The following is a 23,164-nucleotide window of genomic DNA, read 5'->3' as shown; positions in this document are numbered from 1 at the left end:
CATTTTGTAAACCAGTCATTACCAGAAATTCGGAAATATTTTAAAAAGCAATGTCCTGGGTGGAATAGTTTGAGTCCTGACAGACTTAAAGAAATAGCAACATATATTTACGAAGGAAATGAGAGAGAAGAAAGGAACAGACAGGACATTTTAGCTCCAGTACAGGAAACAACAGGGCAGAGAAACTGGAAAATTGAAAATCGTTATCAACCCCCTAAATTTTGTGAGTACTGCAAAAAACAAGGACACTTCTTGAGGGAATGTAGAACTAGAAAACAAGACCTTAAGAGGACAATGACCGAGAGCCTTGAGGAATTCTTTGGGGGAAATCGAAATAATTTTGGAAACTTTTATCAGAAAGGAAACAACCGGAGTAATTATAACCCTTATTACAGGCAGAATCAAAATGGATATAAATCTTTTCAGGGGGATACAAAGAGACAGTATCAGGATAACCGTACACCCTATCAGGAGGAACAGAAGGACAGAACCAGAATCAGGGTAACCATGGACTCCCTCAAAGGGGGGCACAGGATTGACAAGAGGAAGGGGAGGAATGGAACAAAGATAATGAAAGCAACATATTCCCAGATCTGGATTTTTTGAATGCGCTTGTGCCAGTTCATTCACCTCCCCAGAGTAATGAACCTCATGTGACCCTCAAAGTAGGGGACACGTATTATGACTGTTTACTAGACACAGGAGCTTCTAAATCAGTATTAATAAGCAAACCAGATGCTGGGTGTAGACCTGTAGGATTTTTAAATGTAGTAGGAGTCTCAGGAAAGAGCCAGAGAGTGGCAAAATTGAATCCTCGCATGGTATCTATGGGGCCCTTAACAGTAGAACATTCATTTTTACTCATGCCTGATGCCCCTGTAAATTTATTAGGTCGTGATCTCCTTTGTAAGCTTAGAGCAACCATATCTTGTGCTCCAGATGGGGCTGTCTCCCTACAATTGCCAGAGGATACTGTTCATTTATTACCAATTTTACTTACAGAAGCTCAAGGAACAGCAGGGGAGGTATCCAAAATCCCCTCTGACATTCCTGAGTCTTTATGGGCCTCATCCCCTAATGAGGTGGGGCTCCTTAAGTCTGCCATACCTGTTACCTTTAAAGTTAAGGGGGGACCATCCCCCTCCATTCCACAGTATCCATTGTCTAGGGAAGCAATAGAAGGGATCACACCTATAATTGAGGCTTTGAAAAGCCAGGGTATTATTATTCCATGTCATCACTCTCCATGCAATACTCCCATTTTGCCAGTTAAAAAACCCAAGCCTGGGCCAGATGGTAAACCTGTTTATCGTTTGTGCAAGATCTTAGAGCAATTAATAATTATGTTATCCCTAGACATGCTATATTGGCTTCCCCTTCTACCATACTTTCTTCCATTCCCTATGAATCTACATGTTTCACAGTGGTAGACCTCTGCTCTGCCTTTTTCTCCATACCAGTACATGAGGACTTCCAATATTTATTTGCTTTTACCTGGAAAAATAGACAGTGGACCTGGACTAGACTCCCACAGGGATTTGTAGACAGTCCTACATTATTTTCCCAAATTTTACAGCAGGATCTGGCCTCTATTACCTTTAAAAGCTCCACACTAGTACAATATGTAGATGACTTACTTTTGGCCTCTCCTAATGCTGAAATTTGTCAGGAAGATAGCCGTCACTTACTGCTGGAGCTGCACAAGAGAGGACACAAGGTTTCCAAGACAAAGGTACAATGGTGTTTGCCCCAGGTAGAATATTTAGGATTTATTTTGGCTGCTGGAACTCGCTCTGTCTCTTCTAAGAGAGTCCAGGCCATTCAACAACTTTCTGCCCCCTCTACTAAGAAGCAATTAAGAGCCATTCTGGGAGCAGCTGGGTACTGTAGACAATGGATACCCTCTTTTGGTTAAATTACTAAACCTCTCATAGCTCTTACAAAAAGTTCTGTTCCAGACATTTTACAGTTGGATCCCCAGCATCTCTCAGCCATAAAAGAATTAAAACGGGCCTTGTTATCAGCACCTGCCCTGGGACTACCAGATTATAGTAAGCCTTTCACTCTCTTTGTGCATGAACAAAGGGGGGTGGCTTCTGGAGTCCTGACTCAGTCACTGGGGCCTAACCAACGCCCTATAGCCTACTATTCAATTCAGCTGGACCCTGTAGCGGCTGGAGTGCCACCTTGCCTTAGAGCAGTGGCGGCCACAGCCCTTTTGGTAGAAAAAGCCTCTGATTTGGTCCTAGGTAACCCTCTAACTGTGCAATGCCCTCATGAAGTGGAGGCTCTCTTACTACGTCACAGGACACAAGCCTTTTCAGATCAAAGGCTGGCTAAGTATGAAATAACCCTGTTAGGTAATGAGAATATCACTTTAAAACGCTGCACAGTTCTTAATCCAGCAACACTACTCCCTAATTTACCATTCTCGGGGGAACCGTTGCATGACTGTGCTTCTTTAGTTGATATGGCTGAAAAACCCCGTGATGATCTTTTTGATACACCTTTAGAAAATCCTGATCTTGTCCTCTATACAGATGGTTCCTCATTTATGAGAGAGGGAACACGTTTTACTGGAGCTGCTGTAGTTTCTGATTATGACACCCTCTGGGCAGCTTCTCTGCCTTGCCATTTTAGTGCACAGGCTGCTGAACTTGTGGCTCTTACACAGGCCTGTAATATAGCCAAAGGTAAGAGTGCCACTATTTTTACTGACTCGAAATATGGCTTTGGCATATGCCACTTTATTGGTATGATTTGGCGTCAACGAGGCTTTCTAACATCCTCGGGCAAGGCTATTGCCAATGGGGACCTTATCAAGGACCTCTTAGATGCCCTGAAACTGCCTTCTTCCCTAGCTGTTGTACATTGCCCTGCCCACACAGGGAATAGTGATCCTGTTTCAAAGGGAAATGCATGAGCCGATTCTGCAGCCAAGCTTGCTGCATTAGAAGCTCCTGAACATGTATTTAACCTTTCACCTTCTGAGGATATTCCTTCCAACCTAACCTATGACAATTCTGAAGTAGAAAAGTGGAAAAAGAAATTTAAGGCGAACAGATCAATGGCATCTGGGTGTCTCCGAAGGTAAGCCATTTCTTCCCCGGAAATTCTACCACCAGGTATGCCTCTCTGTTCACAGAAAAGGCCATTTTGGTACACAAGGCATTGTAGACTCTATTAAGAGAACCTGGATAGCACCAGGTGTAACTAATACAGCATCTCTAATCTGCTCGGGCTGTTCCACATGTCAGTCTTATAATCAGTATGCTTTTAAGGCCAAAGCTTATGGAGGGCATCCTCTAGCATATACACCTTTTGAGCACTTACAAATTGATTATATTACTATGCCAAAAGCAGGACATTATAAATTTTGCCTTGTTATAGTTGATCAGCTCACTCGGTGGGTGGAGGCCTTTCCCAGCCCCCGAGCCACAGCTGCCTTTGTTGCCAAAATTCTTCTTAAAGAGATAGTACCTCGTTTTGGCCCACCAGCCCGCATCGATTCTGACAAAGGCACACATTTCACTGATTCGATTTTATCTCAAATCTACTCTTTCTTGGGAGTGACTCCAAAATTCCACACGCCCTACCATCCACAAAGTTCAGGCCAAGTTGAACTTATGAATAAAGAGCTTAAGAGCATGATTGGCAAATTATGTACTGAAACCCATTTGAAATGGCCTGATGTTCTACCATTGGCATTATTCTATCTACGAAGTTGACCAAGGGGAGAACTTCATATATCTCCTTATGAAATGCTTTTTGGTCACCCTCCTATCCAAGCTAAAACTTTTTCCCCAGTTTATACATCACTGGTGGGAGGTGATACTTCTGTTGCCTCCTATATACAGGAATTACAGACCAGGCTACGTGAACTCCATGAGGCAGGAGCTGTGGTCCAGGCAGGCCCATTAGACTTTTCATTGCATAACTTCAACCCAGGAGATAAAATATATGTAAAGAATTTTCAGAGAACCAGTGGAACCCAACCTGCCTGGGAAGGACCTTTTCAGGTATTATTGACAACTCCTACTGCCATTAAAATGGTGAAAAAGACTCATGGATTCATTGCTCTCATATAAAGCCTGCACCATTCATAGGTGAAGAGATTTCAGATAGACCTGAGGTAGATGCTAAAAAGCTAAAAACCCTAACGATAGCAACTGTTAAAGAGCAAAGAGAGTTCAGAGGAAATAGGCAGTTCCCATTTGATAATCCCACTGATCAGTTAAATGCTTTGGGACTCAGTCTTCGTAAAGTATCAGGAGACGGAAATTGCCTTTTTAGGGCTTTAGCAGACCAGCTAGAAGGTCACTGTAGAAATCATCTCAGACACAGACAAGAAGCTGCTTCTTATATGATTAACCATAGACAAGAGTTTGAGTCTTTTATAGTAAATGACTCCCCTTTTGAAGAATATGTTGATGAATTAAAGAAATTTGGAAAGTGGGGAGGAAATGATACAATTGTAGCATTTGCTAAGCAGCATCAGCTGAATGTTGTGGTTCATCAATTAAATCAGCCTTTATTGAAAATCAGTGGCACAGACAAAACTGATGCTAGAGAACTCCACATTTTCTACCATAAAGAACATTATGACAGCATTAGAAAGATCAATGACAATTCAGAAACCCCTGCCACTTTGGCATGCAGAGAATTGGGGAACCAGTTAAAACAATGTGGCATACCCCAAACTCTAGCAGCTTAAATACCTTAAAATTTAACAAGCATTTCCTTCCACAGGCAAAAGCACTGAAGCACATGGCCTAGTTTTCTGGCCCACCTCAATTTCTCCCACCCTTTTCCCTACCCTATACCTATTTTTTTTTAATCCTTTTGCTTTTTGTTTTGTTTTGACTTTTGAAAGGCACTGAAAAGACCTGGAATTCACCACACCTTTAAATTCTTTAAGAGCACAAAAGGGTGCTTAGCGAATCTTTTGCCTTTTATTTTTGGTTTTTGGTTTTGCTTTGGTTTTTTTTTTTACTTTTGTTTCTTTTGCTTTTCTTTAAAAACCCGATTTTGTAAACTAAGTGACTTTTCAAAGGCATTTTAAGTATATGCTATTGAATATTGAATCTTGCTTATTGAAGTCATTTCTTTTTGATGAATTAATCACCACTTTAAGTATCTGCTACTGTTATACTAGAGAATTCATGTATAAGATGATGTGGTCTACTTGCTAAAAGAAGATTATGTAATAATGTCTAAAAGAAGATTATGTAACAATGTCTAATATAATCAGCTATTTACATTCGTTTATTATTTATATGTCATTATACTCTGGGTATGGTTTGGAATTATTGTATATATCACTAATATATTCTCAGTTATGCAGCATAGCACACATTTTTACCATCATATTGTCTTTGGTGAAATTAATGAGATTTCAGAAATATGGAAACTTATCATTTCAGAGACTAACTTGCTGTGAACTCTGATGCAGGCCCTGTAGAGAATATATGTGCAACAAAAGGAGAGACAGGTATATGTAAGTCCATGGTTTGCTTATGATGGTGACTATGTAGAGCACAATTACTAGGCACAGTCCAGTATTCATCCTCTCTCCCTCCTAATTTAACCTAATTTAACTGAACTTAATTATCTTTTTATCTCACTCAGTTGAATTCACCTGTGGCCTAGCACAATCACTGGCTGTCTCGGAACCATGAGATATGGTATGATAACCTTTCCATAACATTTTCAGGTGTCATGAACACATACTAAATTTGGCTTTGATCCAGACACATGGTGGTAAAAAGTGTTACACATTGCATAACTACCTCAACCCTCTATTACAAGTCTAACCATATAAAGGAAGGAATGTAATGGAATTTATTAATTTGATCATTGACAATGCTATGCTAAGGTTTAGTAAAAATACAGCAATTCAAACAGTTAAAGAAGAGAATCCAGCTTTCCAGACCAGAGTCCAGTTTCCTCCTGATGACATCTTACCACTTCAAGAAGACAAGAGAACTCAGAGACTTTATATGAACTGTTTTGCTTTGTTAGTTTTTACTATCTCCTTTCTGTTATAATATACATCATCTGTAACATGTACCCTCTGCAGAGGCCCTCCCTTTGCAAGACTAATGTCAAAGCGTCGGTTCATGAGGACAAAAAAAAAAAAATCGCCCCTCTGGACAAAACTTTTCTCTCTTCCTTTTCTATATTATTGTTCACATATTATTAGTTAGCAATAGTTATTATATTCTTTTTACTGTTCCGTCAAGGAAACATTTTGTTTCTTGAGGAACAACAGGGGGGACTGTAATGATTGGAATGACGCCACCTACTGGAGACTTGCTGTGGAGAGCTCCACCATGAGGAAAATGCCTCAGAGGCATTGTGGCTTTTCCTTGGCGTCAGGAAATGACGCTTGCTCATGGGTGCTGTCTATCAAGTCTACCAGCCAATCAACTGGAGGAGCCTCCTATGGTCTGGGAGGAGACAGGAAGGAGGAAAGGGAGCCTGCGCAGAGAGCGCGGGCCTTTTTGGCTTCCGGACTTGATGGTGGTGGCGGCAGAGGACTTCACAGGAGATTTGAGGAAAGATAGGAATGCCAGACTGTTAGAATTCTGTTCTCAATCTTTTTCTTTCTATTTTCCAATAAACCCTTAAAAACCTAAACTCGTTTTATCAGTGATTTTTAGTCAGTTTCCCCCAAACTGGGGGAACACATTAGAATCCACATTTAGAATCTTAAATTACACACTACTCATATTCTAAGTGTTACTCTCTGTGTTCTGGAACAAAAATAAAAGGCAAGAAGACAGGGAAAAGCTGTTGAACGTGAAATTATAGTAGATGTGGTAAAGATTATTAACCTACATATGCATTAGAGAATTCAGGATATCAGGACATTTAAAAATATTGATTATAGTTTTTGAAACAATGCTATCAAATAAGTTTTATGGTTACTGTTTCATTTGTTCTTATATCTGCTATATGTTGTTTATGTATTTTGGCTACATCAGGTAGGCCCCATCAAACAACGGCCAAAATACATTAAGATCCCTCATTGGAAATTTGGTTCAGTTGAGAATATAATAAGGTGACTTTTGTCGAGCAGGCTTTGCATCCTCTGTCCCCAAAGTAAATAATTTGAAGCATGTGCCTAGATAAACCAAACGAAATAAATCTTTAAAAGGAAATTTAATAATCTATTGGTATTTGCAGACAGAGAAGCAAAAAGTCCATTTAAATGTCTTCAACATTATTCAAAGAAAAAATATACCCTGAAACTAGCCTGGACCCTCTTGGAAACCCCAAACTATTGTGTATTAGTAACTTTCATGGATTTTCATGTTAGAAATATCTGAAAAGTCCTCTCAGGAAGTAGATTCTAAACGTTTTCAATGAAGTTGAATTCACCTTTGAAGAAGGAACAATTGGTGGAAAGCATGAAAAAATAACTTGCTATGAAGAAAACAGTATACTAACTATATATATAGTGTCTGAAAATTTTCAAAAAAAAAGCTTAAAACTGCACACACAGACTTTTCCGACAACATATGTAAGTTGATCTCTGTCTATATCTACTACATGCACATATGTGAATATGTATGTGTATATGAACATGCATATGTACACAGCAGGTATAAGCATTCAAATATACAAAAATGTATTCATGAATAAATGCACTATACATGTATAATATGCACATATGTGTTTGTAATACATATAGTGCTTTGTAATGTGACAGATTTCAGTTATTGTTTCTATTTAGGAAAAGACAAGTTATTTGGAGTATTAATAAGTTTAAAAAATTATGTTATTTTGTCTTTGCTCCCCCGCTCCAGAATCCAGAAAAGAAATAGATCCAAAAGAGGCAAAAGAAAAAGGGGAAGAGTGATATTCCAAGAGTAACAATTATTTTCTAGGTTTGGGAAGACTTGTTGGATGAAGGGAGAGAACAAAGGGGTGACACCATAAGAGTAAATCCTTTGAAATTTTATAAAAGATGCATTCTGTCTGTGATTTTTTTTTGAGAAATGCACATAAAGTAAGATATTTGCTCTTGCTCTTGACAATATTGATTTTTTAAAATATAAAAGTATTTTCTTATTTTCCAGTTACATGTAAAGATAATTTTCAACAGTTGTTTTGCCATCAATCTTTTTTAGGTGAGGCAATTGGGGTTAAGTGACTTGCCCAGGGTCACACAGCTAGTGTCAAGTGTCTGAGGTCGGATTTGAACTCAGGTCCTTCTGAATCCAGGGCCGGTGCTCTATCCACACTGTGCCACCTAGCTGCCCCAACAGTTGTTTTTATAAGATTTTTAGTTCCAAATTTTTCTCACTTTCTCCCTTCCCTTCCCCCCTCCCCAAGAAAGAAAGCAATCTGATATAGGTTATAGATGTTACAATCATATAGTACATATGTCTGCATTAGTCATGGTGTGAAAGAAGAATCAGAACAAAAAGAAAAAAAACACAGTAGAAACAGTGTGGTTCAATCTGCATTAAGATTCCACAGTTCTTCTTGCTGGATGTGGAGAGCATTTTCTATCATGAGTCCTTCAGAATTGTCTTGACAATGTTTAAAAACAATGTTCTAAAATTGCTTCAGAGAATTCATATATTTTTATGAAAGTTGATTAATTCTTTATCTTATTTATGCTGTCACTGAATGAAGAAAAATCAAAATATTTCCTGGCACAGCACTGAAAACCTTGGTCAAAGTTGATTCATTTAGTCTGATTCTTTTAAAAAGTTAATTAGGAAATTTAAATAGAAATAGAAATTGGAGGATGTGAGTAAATAATAAGGTAATGCATTAAGGAAGTCATCTCTAAACAGCTGGACTAGGTAATAGTTCCTTTTTGTGTTCTCTTTCACCTAAATTAACTTGAACTACAAAAGACAAGAAAATATATTTACAAAGAACAAGACCAAATATTTTTGTCCTACATATCCTTTCAAATTTGTCCCCTATTTTAAAAGTTTCTCCTACATAGAAACTATTATTGTTTCCTTAAAAAAAAGAAGAGATGCTAAGAATTACAGTTATAAGTTTATGAGTTACTTTTTCCTATGGCATCAGAGAGAGTTTGTGATTTTAACTTTGATCTGTGAGGAACTTATGAGATAAACTATAGAGAAGGAAAGGAGAAAGAAGGTAAGAAGTATCTTTCTAGTTGAAACTGTTTAAACTTCTATTTTATGAAGAAAAACCATAAAGAGTATTTTCTAGGGCAGATTGGAGAGAGATTATTAAGAATATGAGTATGAAAAACTGATAATACTATTTTCCTGTCACATCTAGAGAGATGGAAAAGAAAGGAAAAAAATGAAGATTTATCCCTTCTTTATGATGCTATCTTCATCTTGTGAAAATTGTTGTGCTGTAAGTTTCTCAACCTGAGTGAACTAAAAGCTATAGGACTGTTTTCAAAAGTGAAGATAAATTAGTTGTCTGACATTAGAGTAAGGATTTGATCTGTCTCTGGCTGTGACCATCTTCAGAGCAAAAAATATTATTACCAATTATCTATGCCTTTGTTTATTCTATTGTTCAATTGCTAATGAATTACATATTCATAAGATTTAATATTAACAAGGGATTGGAGATTAAGGGATATAATAGAAATATACCAATAAGTACTGTTGAAAAAAGAGGCTTCTCAGTTTTTTAAAATGAATTATAGTTGATGAATAAAACAGGGGCTCTGTTTAGGTGATTGGAAATATGTTCAAATTTTAGGATAAGATTAAATATAGAAATAAGTTGAACGTAGAAAGGTAACCTACAAATTAGTCTCATAAATCACGTATGCATGAGAGATCTTTCTATTCATCATGTTCCATATGTACTAAATTATTTCTGATTTTAAGAAGAGTTTTTGATGTGTAACATAGAAAGAAAAAGGTAAATTGATTTATTTGAAAACACATAATTATTTTCCCACTATATTAATTAATCAGTGAATAACAGTTATTTAATATGCCTATTCTGTGTGGAATACATTGATAGGTACAAGAGTAGATAAAAAACTTAGATAAAAGAATCAAATATAAATCTCTCATGATTAGTTCATAAAAGTATAATATATGATTTTATAAATTTCTGTTTTATAATTTATTCTTGAAATGTTCCATACTAAGACAACAAATAAGCAATAAACAGTATCATGTATCTATAGGAAATGCCTTAAACCTAGGCAATGTATGACCAAAATTAGATTTTAAAGATAATAAAATGATTACTTTTTGAAGAACTGTCAAATAAATCAGAGCAAATAATTCATAAAATTGAATGCATTTTAAAAATGTTTATATCATTCTGGGGTATGTGTGTGTGTGTGCGTGTGTGTGTGTGTGTGTAAAAGTCATGAGTAGCTTCATATTGAATTTACAAAAGGATCAAGGTGGCCCAATCTGTTTTACAAAAAGAAAACACACAGTACTGAGAACTAAAAAAAAAATCCTCTAGAATGGTTTTCCCCTAATCATATCCCACTCTTTGTGACCCCACTGGGAGTTTTCTTGGCAAAGATACTGGAATGATTTGCCATTTCCTTCTCCAACCCATTTACAAATGAGGAAACTGAAGCAAACAGGGTTAAGTGACGTGCCCAGGGTCACACAGCTAGAATGTGTTTGAGGCCAGTTTTGAAGAGAGTCTTCCCAGTACTCTTTCCAATGTGGTACCCCTCCAGAAAGTTGATCTCTGTTAAAATATTCCCTCATATTTTTCAAGCATTTCTTTGTACATAGGCACTGACCTAATTTTTATAAAGTTTATTCCCTACTTCGGCAAATTTCTTTCTTTAGAAAGAACAAATCAATGTAAAATGTTGTCAACCAATGAAAATACTTTTTCTATACATGATTAATACATATATAGGACTAATGCATGAGGGAACATTAAAAAATATTCATAACAATTTGTGCTCATGCATTTATAATGTCAATATCTTTGAAATAAAATTACCTTCTTTATTTTTTCATCTTCAGTGAAGTGTCAACTCCAGTAAAGCTAATGTTTTTAGATAACAAAAAAAAAATCGGTGGGCTCTTGTAATTGTTCTGGGAACATGCACAAAAGTCAATATTGAACTTCAATCACAATCCACTTTAATGTATTTATCCAGAGATGCTTCAGTGATTAAGCAGCAATGATCTAATACATGACAATTTAAACAAATCACTCTACTGCTTACAAACAACTCATTATCTAAAATACAACAATTCAAGAACAACTCATTAATAACAAGTTTTACAACCCATTGCTTTTGAGGTTAAAATGCTAGTGTAGAATTAATCATGCTTATATGCAAATTATAACAGAAACTGTATATCAAATATATGGTTTAGCAATCCTTTAGAAAAGGTTCTAAGATAACAAAATCAATAAACTCAGCTAAATTAAATGAAATCATTCTCATAGTCATACAAATTACTTGTGCATTAACATTACTATTTGCTTTTATTAAATACTTGTAGAGGACACAGCTCAATTCATTTCATTAAAGAAACAACAACCCTAATGATAGCTAAGATTTCTCTGGATGCTTGGGTGAAATCTGGCTATAAAGTTAATTTAACTCAAAACTATGAAAATTTTGATGATTTAAAAATGAATACTTTTTTACCATGATTTAAAAGAGGGGCAACTTTTCAGACTAGATAACATTTTTCTCAACATTTCTATCACCTTACATAGAAGTTGCTTTATAAATTAAATAGTGAAATTTACAATTATATGTCTTTTTCCCCTAGATTCTCTGCCTGGTTGACTTGAGCCAAAGAATGATTGTTTCGTAACAGGGAATTAGGAGGGAAGTAAAAACTGTCAGGGCCACTTTTTTCAGAAGGCATTCATTCCTATGATGACATTCACAATGGTGACCTAAATTTCAGTCTACCCTTTGTCAAGTCACACAAATGCCTCACAAGATCTCAAGTTCCCCTGATATAAAAAAATGAGATTTAATAATAATGATAACAACTATAGTTTGTGAAGTTTTTAAAACTTCTGAGAACTATATCCTTTTACTCATATGAGAATGCTGGGAAGCAGACAGACAAGTATTATCTTCATTTTGTCAAAGAAGAAACTGAAGTTCTAAGAGGTTATATAACTTCTCCAAGGTTTTTCCAGTGTCAAATTCAAGAGCAGAACCCAGGTCTTCCTCCTCTGTAACAAATACTTTATTCCCCTAGAGTACCTTGCGGTAGTGAACCTTTAGAAAAAGAATGAATAATATTTTCAAAGCACTTAGAGATACTAAAAAGAAATATCAATTACCTCTTCTCCAACATTGTTATGTATCCATTGTAGATATTCCATGAGAAAGAATAATTATAGAAACATATGTCAAGTTATATTACTGGTATCCATCAAGCAATTCTAAGTTTAATAAATAAACACCTTTTTGTCAGATCTTTTTCCTAAACATACCATTAATAAATTCCTCAAAATATTTTCTTCAGTATGGATATTTATAAATCATTTTATATAATGTAATTATATATATATATGTATATATATATATATATATATATATATATAGTTCTAATTAATATAAAGGATAAATTGTGTCCTGGTCTTTATGCCTTTTTGACTATACTTTTGATTTCATCATACTTTAGGTTTCAGAGTTCAAGAATATTTATTATATGTCATAAATATAAGCATATATGGGTCTGGTAACTAGAGTGGTTTTGTGTCATGCAGTAGGCTTTATTTGGGGGGAAATAGAGGTTATTTTTTTTCTGAACTGCATTCTTCTTTTGCAATATTCCCAGTCACTTCTAGGAAAAAGTACAGAAAATACAACAGAAAAAGGGTTTTAAACATAAACCAACAAATATAAGGGGCAATAAAAGGGATTATATTTATCACCTGAGAGATGCAAATAGAGAATTAAGATGAAATTTTAATATGATGAGGTGGAACATATTAAAAATACCCTATTCAGGCAAATAATAGAAACACATATTGCTAACATAATTTTAGTATTAAAACTGTATCCTAAGGTGTTTTTTTTCAAGTGCTAATAACAAAGATAATATCATAATGAAAGATTCAGGTAGAATGACCAAAGAAAGATCTCTGCATCATAAAGACTTGCCAGCAAGTTTATTTACAGGTCTTTGAGAGATATTTCAAAATCTCAGAAGACTTAGAAACCTTAATTATATTAACCTTTAAGTAAACCTAATACTTAGTATAACTGGTTAAAATTCTTCCTGCTAATTTTATATCATGGTTAAAAATGGCCATGACTCAGCAGGCCCTGTGAAGAGGCTAATGCTGCCTAAACTCTTCATTTTCAACATCACTGCAGCAGGCTACAATTAAAACTCCTAGAGCATCTGAAAGATAGTGTCTTCCCAATTATTTTCAATTCACAAACATAGTAGGCCACAATGACTCGAGCAGAAAATTTATCAGATGGATATATTGTATCTTTTTTATTAAATTTCCAACATCAAATTAAAATTATAGGTCCCTATAGGAACATTTCTGGAAAAGAGCACCAAAGGTAGGCAGGGATAACATGAATGTGCTGTACATACACTGTTTTAGAAAAGCTCCTTGAAACCCTAACCAAAGAGATTAATATTCCAAGATTATTTAAATATTTCTATAGGCTAAATTTTATTTTATCATATTTTAGGCTACATTATGACCATAGTTAGAAGTGTCACATCATTCCTATAGACAGTGATGTCACTGTAGAATATTCTTTTTTTTTTAATTTTTACTGGGCAATGAGGGTTAAGTGACTTGCCAGGGTCACACAGTTAGTAAGTGTCAAGTGTCTGAGGACGAATTTGAACTCAGGTCCTCCTGAATCCAGGGCTGGAGCTTTAACCACTGGGCCACCTAGCTGCCCCCAGAATATTATTTTATAATTCTGAAATGCAGGAGAATAAGTGTCATGAGGGATAATACAGTTCTAGCCTGTGAGCATTTAATGGCATAATTATAACCATATTTGAAAAACATAATGTTTAAACTTTACCATGGCAAACAGAATCACAGAGGTACTGATTTAGAATGGGAAGGAACATTAAAATTATCTAATTTAATTTCCTTGCTTTACAATAAAATACATAGAGACCTCAAGGGGTAAAGTGACATGCCAAGGTCACATGGGTAGTAGTCAAGTCAGGTTTTAAATCTAGATTCTCTGACTCAAAATCCACTTAGTTCTCCTTCCATTCTACTGTGTGGCCTCCCTTACCTAACAATGATTCTCTGTAGCTATAAAGGATTCTTGAATTTTCTAGTGTGAAATATTTTCATTTTTCACTAAAGGTCTCATAAATATAATCTTTATTTTAAAGAGGTAATTTTTTTTATAAACCTAATGCTCCTGGTTTTGTTAGTAATCAGGGGAACCAAAGGAAGAGAGTTGCAAAGCTATCTGGAATCTTTATCCTCTGCCCTTTAAGATGCATTGTTTGAGCACCATTTGTTTTTATCTACATGAGCTGATTGGTGGTCTTGTAAATAAGCAATAAGGGAAATACAGGCTATCCTGCTTTTAGGAAACTAATTTAGTAAAAGAACAAAGTCACAGACATATCAATCAGTGTCACTGCTTTTCTTACAAAAGGACTTTCTACTTTATAAAAGTATTTACCAAAGGGTTGCTTTACATTGAACATTCTTTCATATTAGACACTGAATTTTAGACATTCATGTTGTTGTTGTTCAGTTGTTTCAGTTGTAACCAACAGCTTGTGACCCAATGTGGGATTTTCTTGGCAAAGATACTGGAGTGGTTTGCCATTTTCTTCTCCAGTGGATCCAGTGGATCCATTCTGTCAGGCAATCAGAGATTAAATTATTTGTCCAGGATCACACACCTAGGAAGTGTCTGAGGCTGGATTTCAATTCAGGTTTTTCTGACTCCAGGCCCAGTGTTCTATCCACTGAATGTTCCCAGACGTCATATGCCAGGTAAAATAACTGCATATTTTAACCTTATTTCAACTTTTCAAATACAAAGCAAATAAGAAATAGTTGAAAAGGTTCAATTTATTGCTTGTAAGATCATTTAAATGTTTTTCATTTTAATTTTCTTACAAGTATGGAAAAAGACTAAAAAGTGGAAGAGTATTTTTCCCTCAGAACCTGCTCTCCTTGTCAACACTTGCACAAGACTGAAATTATAACTGAACACTGTGCAAGTAATATTCCATTCATAGTTTCTATTGTTGTGTGGCACAGTGGATAGTTACACTTGAAGTCTGCAAGATCCGAATTCAAATCCTGCCTCAGACGGTTAATAGCTGTGTGAGCCTGGGCAAGTCAGTTAAACTTTCTCAGTTTCAGTTTCTCCATCTGTAAAATGGAGATAATAATAGCACCTACTTCCTAGGATTGTTGTAATTTTTAAAATGAGATAATATTTGCAATGTGCTTTAAAAACCTTAAAGCACTATTCAGATGATATTATTATAGAATAAATTATACTCTATTGCTATAGAACAAACTTATAATAGTCATTTCTAAGAATGCAGAGAAAAGAAAGGGAAAGAGAGAATCAGATGCCATTTCCTAGGCACAGAGTTATTTACTATTTCTCTCCACCACATTTTGTATATTTGTAGTCCCTAAAAGAATATAAGCTCTTTGAGGTCAGGGATTGTATTTCATCTCTATCTTTGAATCCTCTGAACCTAGTACACATCCGAAGTATAGTTGGTACTTAATGTGTCTATATTAAATAAATTTAAATCTGAAAATTTTCAAAATTATTATAAATGTTTAATAAAAATACTGGTAACCATGATTGCAATAAGTATACCATTAATATGACAAAAATGTTATATTAAGTTTAAATTTTAAAGGGAAAATATTATTCAATGTTATGTTTAATTCCTCTAATTCAATGTGAAGATTTGATGAAAAAATAATCTGTTTCTTTCTTTGATGAGTAAGTACTATGTCAGAATAATTATCTCTTTATTCTAGAACTCTTATTTTAGAAAAATATAGTGCCTACTGAAAGACTCTTCAGTGCTTTTTTAAATTGACTCCTAGAGCACAAACTTGACATTAATAGTGACTGCTACTACTGTTAGGAGTAGTCACAGCAGTGAGATCTTATATCTATGTCATACATCTGGAAATCGGTGATATAGGATATATGATCATTCAACTAAGTTTAATAATTTATGTTTACATTTCCATTTTCTCTAAAGAGTGGATTTGCTAAATTAAAAAAAAACTATAAAAGGATCAGGGAAAAATAACTCCGCTGTGCAAATTTGCATATTTATTTGCATGTAATTAATTTGAATAAAAGAATAAAAAAACTTTTTAAGCATTTACTATGTGTTGTACACCGATATAAACATAATCCCTGATTTTAGTCATTATAGAAAGGCTGATGGTAACAATATTGTAAGTAGTTCATTCAAGTTATGTTAATCATGGGAATTAAAATTTCATCTTAATATGTTATTTAATTGAAAATTTTAGCTAACAGTCTAGTAGTGTTCCAAGGTAGTCTAAATTTCTGATGTTTGAAAAATTGTTTTCCTTAGGTAAATGATTGGAAAATATCATGGAGCATGAAGCTATTTATAAAGGAATAATTAATGATGTTGTTTGTATCAACATTCAGTCTTTTGAATGATTTCTAATTAGTTGAAGTCCTGGATTTTAAAAAATCAAACAATTTTATTGACTTTGTTATTATAACATTAAATTAACTACATGTGAATGTGTCCTGCTCTAAGGAGGAAAAACATATTAAAAAAAAGGTGAAACATAAAACATTAATTAGGAAAATGCATTTTATGGAATATCACATCACAATTTCTTTAAATAATGAAGTATAGTCATTATTTAAAGCATAAATCTATTTAACATAAATTGAATTATTCACAACTTTAAATAAATATGACAATATGGGTAATTATGGAATTGTTTTGCAGAGATGAAATATGGTTATTTTAACTCTTACTTTCTATAAAACAAGTGAAAGAACATTTAATTTTTAAGATATTTTTAAAACTAGATTTTCTATAATCATTAACTGATAACATTGCTTTAAAGTTAATTACAATAGAGGCCTTTTTTTTAATGAATTGGGATGCCACAGATCTTAAAACCATTCTATTGTGAACTTATGTTACCTATACTTAAAATTGTATATTCCATAGGGGCTCTACAGAGTCAAAGTTTGATTTTCTCTCAAAATAGTCAAGTATGTCTGCTAATCTCTATATTTGACTTCATAAAAGTAGTCACTAAAACCAAGAAAAATGTAAATTTAAAATATTTTGGGAGTTGAGTAAATCAAGGAGTACTATAGGAGGCTATTTTCTTTCTGGAAAAGGAGAAAACAAATGAAATGATCTTCAGCAATTAATTAGATTAATAATTGCAATTACTAGCTAGTGTAGGGTGTCTTAAGTTTTGTTTTTTTTTTTGAGTCATGTGCCCCTTTAGAAATCTGACAAAACCTATGGAAATCTCATAATAAGGTTTTTAAGTGCATAAAACAAGATATATGCTATTAAAAATATAAACAATTATAATGACATAGCTATCAAATTATTTTTAAAACAATTTCATAGACCCCAGGTTAAGAGCCTCTGATTTAGACCTTTGGAAGAATTATTTTACTGAAGCCATGTTTTAAATGAATATTTGTTTGGGCAAGGAAAAAAAAAAACTCCAGGGATGTAATTATCTTTAAAGTAAAAATGAATTCCAAATGAAGTTATTTCTTTCAAATCAATGATTACTATTACTCCGGGAATGTTTCTGTCCTAGGTCTTATGTCTAGAACTTTATGTAACCTTTACCAAACTCTCCAGCCAACTGGAGGGGAAAGTCACAAATCACATACCTATGGATAGCAATACCAATTCCAAATGCTCAAGATAAAGTCGGAGAAATCTCAGTTGATCTCCCAAGTACTTAGGAATCTAGACTTTTCATTCAGTCATATCGCAACCTTTGTGTTTTACTTATTCTAGCTATATGCCTGTGTAGAAGGTGCTGACAAAGTTGAAAGAACAGTTTGAAAGATCATTTCTGCACTTCAGGTCTACCACCAAGACCCCCAGATTATGTAGACTTAAAAAGAAATATTTTGAGGAAATACTTCTTAAGAAAGAACAATTATGAAATGGCCTATGGATCAATATGGATACTTCCATTGTAAGTATTATAACAAAGTTGAAAATCAAACACTTCTGCCACTAAGAATGAAAAGAAGTACAACAAAATAATACAAACCTAAATGTCAATGAATTTGTATTTAGAGACTATGCATTTCAAATGGGAGCATCCTGATTCTCCAATTATCAATAAAATTAAATAAATTTCAATTATCAGAATCAAAGGGAAAAAATTAGCTTGTGGCTAAATTGTTAAGTTAGACTCAAGCTTAAACAATATGAGGTCCTTTGGTGTAGGAACTGTTTCATTTTTTTCTTTCCTTTTCTTTCTTTTTTCCCCCTTTTCCTTTCTCTTGCTACCCCTGGCACCAAGTATAATAGACTGAACATAGTGAATGCTCAATAAATGCGTACATGAATGAATGAAGCTACATAGCTGACAGCTAACAGGATATTAACTTTATAGAATCATTTAATTCTATGTTGCTATACAATACCCACTAGAACATAAGCCATATAAGTGATTTGGTATTAGGCTAGGGACCAAAGGTTCTTATTAGAGCTTTCTTCAGACTGGGTTACTCTGAAAGGATCATTCCGCTAAAACTTGTAAAAGCTTTATCCCTTGAATATTTTTAATGGCACAAGTCTATCTGAAGTTTGATGTTCTTCTATGGGAGCAGTTATGGGAAATAATATAACTAAAGTTCCCTCTTAAACCTACAATTCTATGCAAAAGCCACAAACAAATCATTACTGTTGAGAAACACAGCAATAACAACTTCCTTTAAGTGCTTACACTCATGTTACAGAATTATTAAGTAGGTTGTTGGGTTTTTTTCCCATTGGTTTGGTTGATCGTTGTTATGTCTAATGATTTGACCATGCATTATAAATGCATTTGAGGATAATATTTTATTAATATCAATTGACTTCTTTTAAAGTTAATATGTTAGTAACCCCCAAATCATATGTGCATATATATGCATATATGAATTATGTGTTTGTATATTACTTGTCATGGCAGTGAAGACAGTCATTATTAATTTAGGAAAATATTAGAGAATCTCTCAATTTTGGCCTAATGAATCTGTGGTTCAGAAAAGGGAAACCCGTCACATGCTATAATTAGTGAGATTGTATTTTATGGTTTTTAGCATATAAAACTAGTATCAAAAAAATTTAGAAAACATTTTCCTATGCATTGGTTTGCAATAAATTTCTAACAAAATCATTTCTGAAATTTGATGTTACTAGTGCTTTCCAGGAATTGTATTATCCTCTTATTAATCAAATATGATCATAAGATGCTAGTGATAATATGGAGGTTTTTTTTTTTTTAGAAAATCATATGATTGGATTAAACAATATTTTTTTTTACTTGTGTATTGCTTTTGTTCATATGAGATTATTTTTTCCTTCATTTTTAGTGGTACTCCAAAGCATAACTATGTTTCTTTTCTTTTTTTTTGGTGAGGCAATTGGGGTTAAGTGACTTGCCCAGGGTCACACAGCTAGTAAGTGTCAAGGGTCTGAGGCCAGATTTGAACTCAGGTCCTCCTGAATCCAGAGCCAGTGCTCTATCTACTGTGCCACCTAGCTGCCCCTACTGTGTTTCTTAAAAGACTAGGAGGATAACAGCTATAAATATAAGAAAATAGGCTAAGAGCTATATAGATACTCCCCTGCAGTGAGTGAATATGCATTTTAATATACACTACATTGATTAGTTTCATGCTGAACTATAGCACAATGTAGATACCTTTCAAAGCACTTGTCCAGTGAAAACTCATTAAAAGGGATTGATTCTTTTATGACAGACAAAGAACATTAATTAACTAGCTGTCTTGTTCTATTTTCCAAAATATAACTGGAACAAAGCAAATTCTTCTGGGATGAGTGAGCAGAGATGACTAAATATACTTATATATTTATAGAAGAAAATAGATTCCCAGAAGCCAACAAGAAAATGCTAATAGAGCACACTGTAGACAAGTTTGAATTTTCTCTTCATTTACACAGAATAAAACTTGATTTAAAAATAACCAGAGGCAAAGATGATAAGAAAGTAGATGACATATACAAAGAGTAAATTTGTTCTGATAAGTATTTGATGTATTTAAGAGGAGAGAAATAAATGATTTTGAGCCAAACTGACTTACAACTTTCATTTAAAGACTGACAAATGTATGCATTTTTTACCCCCTATTGGAAAGGCTAAATCTTTAACAGCATTTAGTTATGTCACTGTTTACAATAGAAGAAAAAAAGGAAGAAAGATGGATTATTAATTTTTAAAATTACCCAGCAATTCCATTGCATCATCTTCATTGTCAATATCTTCTTCTGTTACAGATGGTGTGGGACTGTGGATGGATTCAAAAGAATCTTGAGATAACATTGCTGCTAGAAGCTTCTTGTGTTGTTGCTGCTGCTGTTTTAATCCTTTACTCTTGGGTTCCATCTTTAAGCTGGGAGAAAATTTACATATAATTTATTTATCTAGAAGATAGATTTAAGACATAATTTAAGAAAAGTCATGATTTGATTAAAAGATGTTAGATCCAGTGTTTTGCAGTACAAATTTACAGGAGTGTTTTTTTAATGGTCAAATTGATAATGGAGAGAAAACTCATTTCTTAATTAAAAAAAAAAACATTCTCAAAATCCAGATTCAGACAGCTACCTTCCAGAACTTTGTTAGTAATATAACAGTGTATCCTATATTTGAATATCTGCATATTGTACCAGGTGGGAGATCGTGATGCATGTGTATGGAACACTTCTGGTATATAAAATGAAAGCATAAGGCAACATCTCAAGAAAATACAAAAATATTTCTATATTGAAGAAGTCTTATTATTTGTCAGCAAAAAAAGATTTATTGAGTACTTACTACATGCAACTTATTATACTAAGTATTGGGGATACAAAGAAAGGCAAAAAATGTCCCTGATGTCAAAAAGGACACATCCTAATGGGGAAGGGAACATGCAAACTATGATCAAACAGGGGTTAAACTACAGTATAGTGCAAAGGGAAGATCATCTCAGAGCAAAAGCTGTAGTAGGTTGTGAGAAGAGGGGTATGAAGGACAGAAGACAGGACTTCAAAAGTCCTCTTATACAAAAGGTAGGATTTGACATGAGTCTTTATGGAAGCCTGGGAAGCTAGGAGGCAGAGATAAGGCAATATATCACTCCAGGTGTGCTGGGGCAATCATTGGAAAGGTATGGAGTCGAGAGCAATTTTGGCCATGTACAAGGAATAAAGACAGTGACAGTATTATGTCATGGAAGGGTTTATAAAGTGTAGTTAAGTAAAACAACACTGGAAAGGTAGAAAAAGTCCATCTGCAAAAGGTTTTAAAAAGCTAAATGGAGGGGCAGCTAGGTGGTATAGTGGATAATGTACTGGCCCTGGATTCAGGAGTACCTGAGTTCAAATCCGGCTTCAGACACTTAATACTTACTAGCTGTGTCACCCTGGGCAAGTCACTTAACCCCAATTGCCTCACCAAAAAAAAGCTAAATGGAACATTTCAATATTTTATATTTAATCTTGGAGGTTAGAGACGGGCATTTGAGTTTATTGAGTAAAGGAGCAAAATAGTTCGAACTATAGTTTAGGACAATTATTTTGGCAACTGAGAGGAAGATTGATTAAGGTGGCAGAAAACTTCAGTCAGACAGTTCAACCAGAAGGCTACTTAAATTGTCCAGACATGGGATGATGGGGAGCTTAACCAGGGTAAAGTTGAGGCTACTACTGAGGTCATCTGCCTAGCTATCATTTAAAAGGAATTTTTGCTTGTTGTTTTTGTTGTTTTACAGATAGCTATTGTCACATTTCCTGGTTTGTTTTAAGATAAGGGTTGGACTTTCTTGGCATTAAATTGGAACTGGATATGCCAGATACTATTGACAGCTAGGTGGCACAGTAGATAGAGTGCCAGGCCTGGAGTCAAGAGGATTCATCTTCTCTAGTTCAAATCTGGCCTTGGATACTTTCTATGTGACCCTGGGCAAGTCACTTAACCCTGTTTATCTCAATTTTTTCATCTGCACAATGAGCTGAAGGAGGAAATGGAAGAATATTCCAGTATCTGCAAGAAATGACCCTAACTGTGGTCGTGAAAAGTCAGACACAAAACAAGTGAACAGCAACTACATATATTTCAGTACCTAGAACAGTGCTTTGCATAAAATGATTAATGAATTATTTTTATTCATTCATTCTGGGAACCATTTGCTACCCGAGGAAGGAATAAAAATATTCTATATGAGGATTGATATGACATATTTACTTTAAAAAAGAATTTATAAGGGGCGGCTGGGTGGCGCAATGGATAAAGCACCGGCCCTGGATTCAGGAGTTCCTTAGTTCAAATCCGGCCTCAGACACTTGACACTTACTAGCTGTGTGACCCTGGGCAAGTCACTTAACCCCATTGCCCCGTAAAAAAAAAAGAATTTATACTTAGAATATTTACTTTAATCAAAGTAATTGATTAGATGAAAATAATGATGAATGTCTTCCCTTCTTCCACTTGAATCTATGTTGTAACTGATCAAGTCTTTCCATGAGGGCAATTCACTTAATCTCTCAGTGTTCAGGGCCTCTTAAACTTTTTCTACTCATGGCCCCTTTACTCCTGAGAAATTTTTACATGAACCCTAGTCAAGTAAACCTTTTACTGCTGCCAATATTTTTCATGACCCCCACATTCAGTTATGGGACCACATTTGGAATTGCAACCCACAGTTTAAGAAGTATTTTTCTAAAAAAACAAACAAACAAAAAAGTATTGTTCTATATATCCAGGGTCGAGTAAAAACTTCTTGGGCAAAAAGGGGTCATGAGTAGAAAAAGTTTAAGAAATCCTCCTCTAAGCAACTAAAACTTTAAAATGCAAAGAACATATAGATCTGCATTGGTAGAGTTTCTATATCTGGGATTTGCCTACCACAATGAAGTCATAATTTTAATCCCTATTCCTCTCTCTAATTTCTTATTGCCTCTTGAATAAAATACAAATTCAGCTGTTTTGTCATACA

General features: G+C 34.5%; 1 protein-coding gene across 5 annotated transcripts in view; it reads right to left on the bottom strand.

Annotated features, from left to right (window-relative positions):
• The window catches only part of C1H8orf34 (chromosome 1 C8orf34 homolog), a 457,453-nt gene that overhangs the window by 266,135 nt on the left and 168,154 nt on the right, over positions 1-23,164 (bottom strand). For all 5 annotated transcript variants that reach the window (XR_006353330.1, XM_043968402.1, XM_043968396.1 and 2 more), the window contains one exon: positions 20,412-20,578. Coding sequence is in view for 4 of the 5 variants with exons in the window: in XM_043968402.1 (XP_043824337.1) it covers positions 20,412-20,578 (167 nt within the window). In the remaining variant the exon portion in view is untranslated. The remainder of the gene's footprint in view (positions 1-20,411; positions 20,579-23,164) is intronic.

Source organism: Dromiciops gliroides, chromosome 1 (genome assembly GCF_019393635.1).
Source record: "Dromiciops gliroides isolate mDroGli1 chromosome 1, mDroGli1.pri, whole genome shotgun sequence".
NCBI lineage: Eukaryota > Metazoa > Chordata > Mammalia > Microbiotheria > Microbiotheriidae > Dromiciops > Dromiciops gliroides.
This window is presented reverse-complemented; position numbering and strand designations above follow the sequence as displayed.